The following is a 3,767-nucleotide window of genomic DNA, read 5'->3' as shown; positions in this document are numbered from 1 at the left end:
GATGGGCACAAGAATGCATTTTGTGATGTATTGGAAATACCACCATTAATAGGAAGCAGGTAGAAGTGCTCCTGTCTGTCTGCATTTCTATGTAAATCAGATCTCAAATATCAGGAAACTGCAGAAGGAGTTTAAATATGCCACTGAAATGTGTACATTTACAGAAATTACAGCAGTTGCCCATATCGTCTGAGAGGGAAATGTTTTTGCTCTTAATTGATTCATGAAAGCATCTGGGACTGTGGTTCTGCTCACTCTGGTGCCATTTGTGGCTTTTGCTTGTTTGGTTCTGGTCCTGAGTCAACCAGGGGGCTCTGTAGAGGCTCGTAGCCTCTGGTGGTGCCTCTCTTTTCTTTGGGAGTGCTGTGTAGTGGCTTCTTCTGGCTGAAGAGGAGATGTTGATGTTGACCTTTTGCTGGACGCATGGGTCTAACAGCCTGTATCGACCATTTCTGGCCCAGCAGAAGGGAAAACGTGCTCCCTCGTTGCTACTTTCAGACATCTGTGACTGCCAAGACAGTTAGAGCACTGCCTTATTTTTAGCAGTGCCCCAGCCGTTTTCATGTCTATGCTCATAGGAATGCTGTGGAACTGGTCCTGAGTGATCCCTCTGCTCATCAACACTTTCCATCACAAAAGTGTTTTTAAATGTTTCACTTCTCAATCATAAAAAAATTGAATTTGAGCCAAAGCAGTTTTCCATGTCATGCTAGCACTCGGCAGCCATTTGTATTGAGAGAGGTGGTGGAATCTCCGTCTCTGGAGACATTCCAAACCTGCCTGGACACGTTCCTGTGCAACCTGCTCTGAGTGACCCTGCTGTGGCAGGGGGTTGGACTAGATGATCTCCAGAGGGCCCTTCCAACCCCTACCATTCTGTGATTCTGTGAATCTGAGACTTCTGACATCTTTTATGTGTCTGCTTCCCCTCCCCTTAATGCGTCTGCCTCACTTCCCCTCTGCTTGCATCAACATGATGCATGGATTTGGGGCCATGTGAACCTCATGAAATTCAACCAGGCCAAGTGCAAGGTCCTGCACCTGGGTCATGGCAATCCCAGGCACAAATAAAGGTTGTGCGGAGAAGGGCTTGGGAGCAGCCCTGAGGAGAAGGACTTGGGGGTGCTGGTGGACAAGAAGCTCAGGGTGAGCCGGCAATGCACACTTGCAGCCCAGAAAGCCAACTGCATCCTGGCTGCATCAGAAGAAGTATGGCCAGCAGGTCGCGGGAGGTGATTCTGCCCCTCTGCTCTGCTCTGGTGAGACCCCACCTGGAGAACTGTGTCCAGCTCTGGAGTCCTCAACACAAGAAGGACATGGACCTGTTGGAGCAGGTCCAGCAGAGGGCCATGAAGATGATCCGAGGGCTGGAGCACCTCTGCTGTGAGGACCGGCTGAGAGTGTTGGGGTTGTTCAGTCTGGAGAAGAGAAAGCTCCAGGGAGACCTTATAGCAACCTTCTAGTACCTAAAGGGGGCCTACAGGAAAACTGGGAAGAGACTCTTTATCCGGAGAGCGTAGCAATAAGATGAGGGGTAATGGTTTTAAACTGAAAGAGGGGAGATTTAGATTAGATACTAGGAAGAAATTCTTTACTGTGAGGGTGGTGAGGCACTGGAACAGGTTGCCCAGGGAAGCTGTGAATGGCCCATTCCTGGAGGTGTTCAAGGCCAGGCTGGATGGGGCTTTGAACAACCTGGTCTGGTGGGAGGTGTCCCTGCCCAGGGCAGGGGGTTGGAACTGGATGATCTTTAAGATCCCTTCTAACCCAAACCATTCTATGATTCTATGATCTCATAAAAAAAGAAGAGTAGATGAGGAGAGCAGTCACACAGAGTGGGGGAAATCATGTTTTTGCATGAAGCGGGGCAGAGAGAGGACAGGTGAGGCTGGGGTGGGAAGTGGACTCTCCACTCCACCTGTCCCCCCTGAGGTCATTTCTGCACTGCTGTTTGCAAGTCAGTAACCACCTCGGGTGAATAAAAGTGATCAACATATTCACGCAAAAGTTATAGACCAATGCAAGCAGTGATAATATTACAAAGTACAACGCCACAGCAGAAATAAATGTAAAGCAAAATAGATATAAACATGTAGGTTAGTTGAGTAGTCTTGATCCGAAAATACCAAAGCCCTTCTGAAGGCTTGCGGTATTGCTGTTCCCCTTTTGCAGCTAGCCATTGTACCAGCTCTAAATTACTCTGTTATTGACAATAATTCAACCCAAGGAATTATCTACATCAAATGATAATAATAATTTGTTTAACTCATAATAATTTACTTCAAAGCATGTTAATGAAGTTTCCTTAACTTAGACGGTGAAGACAGAACATCTGTATTATTTACACTGGCTGGAGAGTTACCTTAGAGATTAAATTATGTGTTTTGTAGAACAGCAACATTTTTAGTGGGCTCCAGCTTTCAATACATTTCCTACCTCATGCAGCCCTTGCACTTCCCACAGGACAGAGTCCTGCACAGTGTCTTTTTCAGTTTTTGATTGCTGAAAATCAGAATGAGGGAATGAACAGACGGAAAAGCACACTGTAATACTAAAGAGAGAAACAAAACAGGATTTGACTTCTTTGTGGCATAAATCATTGTCAAGATCAAACATGCAAAGTTAACGCTGTAAATGAAGGAAAAGGACAGAATAGATTTCATGGCTTTGACGTGGGCGTCCATGCTGAGGTTCTTCCCCGAGTTCGTCTGCATCTTGCTTTTGTGTCTCCAGAGAGAAAAGAGGAGGAGAAGGGCAGAAAAGATTACCGCCATGAATGCAATGGCAAATCCAACGCCACTGAGAAAAAAAAGAGGGAAAAAGTGTTCATCCATTTTGATGTTCAGTTTCCAGAAATTTCCTTGGCCAGTGGAATTGAAGTTGTCACTGTGTGCTTCATCAATGATGTTGTAGACAAGGATGCTGATGACCAGGGAAAAAAGCCCTGAACCCAACAAGAGCCACGACACGATCCTGTCAATTTTTCCTTTCAGGTAGATGAAAAAGGTGTTCCTGAAATTTGCAATTTTTAGGCAATAAAAAATGCAAAGACAGGCAGAAACCCACAAGTTGGAAAAATTTAAAAAGCTTTGAATAGCTGACAATATTTGGGGTACGGGGTGAACATAAAGGCACCGGGGATAAATTATTGAAAGAAAGCAATATGCCCATGTGATGCCCAGAAAGCAAAACCTGCAGCATCCCAGAAACAGCAAGATCTTCTCATTAGAGTTAAAGCTTTTCTTTTTGAGCCAGGCAATGCAAAGCACAGAAGTCATGAAAGCGTTGATCCACATGCCAGCAAATGTCTGAAGGGAGACGATGACTATAGCCATGACATCATAGGAAGTGGCATTGAATTTGCCTTGAGAGTAACAAGCTTCCATCATCCAGGATGGGTAGCGGTGCTGCGCCAGAACACTAGTTTGTTGCGCTAACGCTTAGCGCAGGTTGGCGGCTGCCGTTTCCCGAGTGTCACGTATGGAACGGGAGCTTTATAGAGGTGGTGGTGGTGGTGGGGATTGCGGTGCTGCTCCTATTCAGAGCAGGGCAGGTGCAGGAATGTAAATGTGCTGGGCTATTCCCTTAGCTGGTATCAGCGTCTGTCTCCGATATTTGAATTTCAGTTCAGAAGTGCTGCGTTGTGTGACACAAGCAAAGTAGATCAAAGCAGATGCTTGTCTGCAGTGGACAGCATTGTGATTAACGACTGTCGTGTGTTTGATGGCTCTCAGGATTCATGATCTGGGTTCTCCTGTCCTGTAGTC

At 46.1% G+C, this 3,767-nt stretch overlaps 1 protein-coding gene across 1 annotated transcript; it reads right to left on the bottom strand.

Annotated features, from left to right (window-relative positions):
* Nucleotides 1-2,432: 2,432 nt before the first annotated feature.
* LOC128907377 (taste receptor type 2 member 9-like) lies at nucleotides 2,433-3,386 on the bottom strand. Its single transcript, XM_054196170.1, has one exon. It carries the CDS (start codon nucleotides 3,384-3,386, stop codon nucleotides 2,433-2,435), a length of 954 nt encoding a protein of 317 aa, XP_054052145.1.
* Nucleotides 3,387-3,767: the final 381 nt, after the last annotated feature.

This window comes from Rissa tridactyla, chromosome 3 (genome assembly GCF_028500815.1).
Source record: "Rissa tridactyla isolate bRisTri1 chromosome 3, bRisTri1.patW.cur.20221130, whole genome shotgun sequence".
In the NCBI taxonomy this organism is placed as follows: Eukaryota; Metazoa; Chordata; class Aves; order Charadriiformes; family Laridae; genus Rissa; species Rissa tridactyla.
This window is presented reverse-complemented; position numbering and strand designations above follow the sequence as displayed.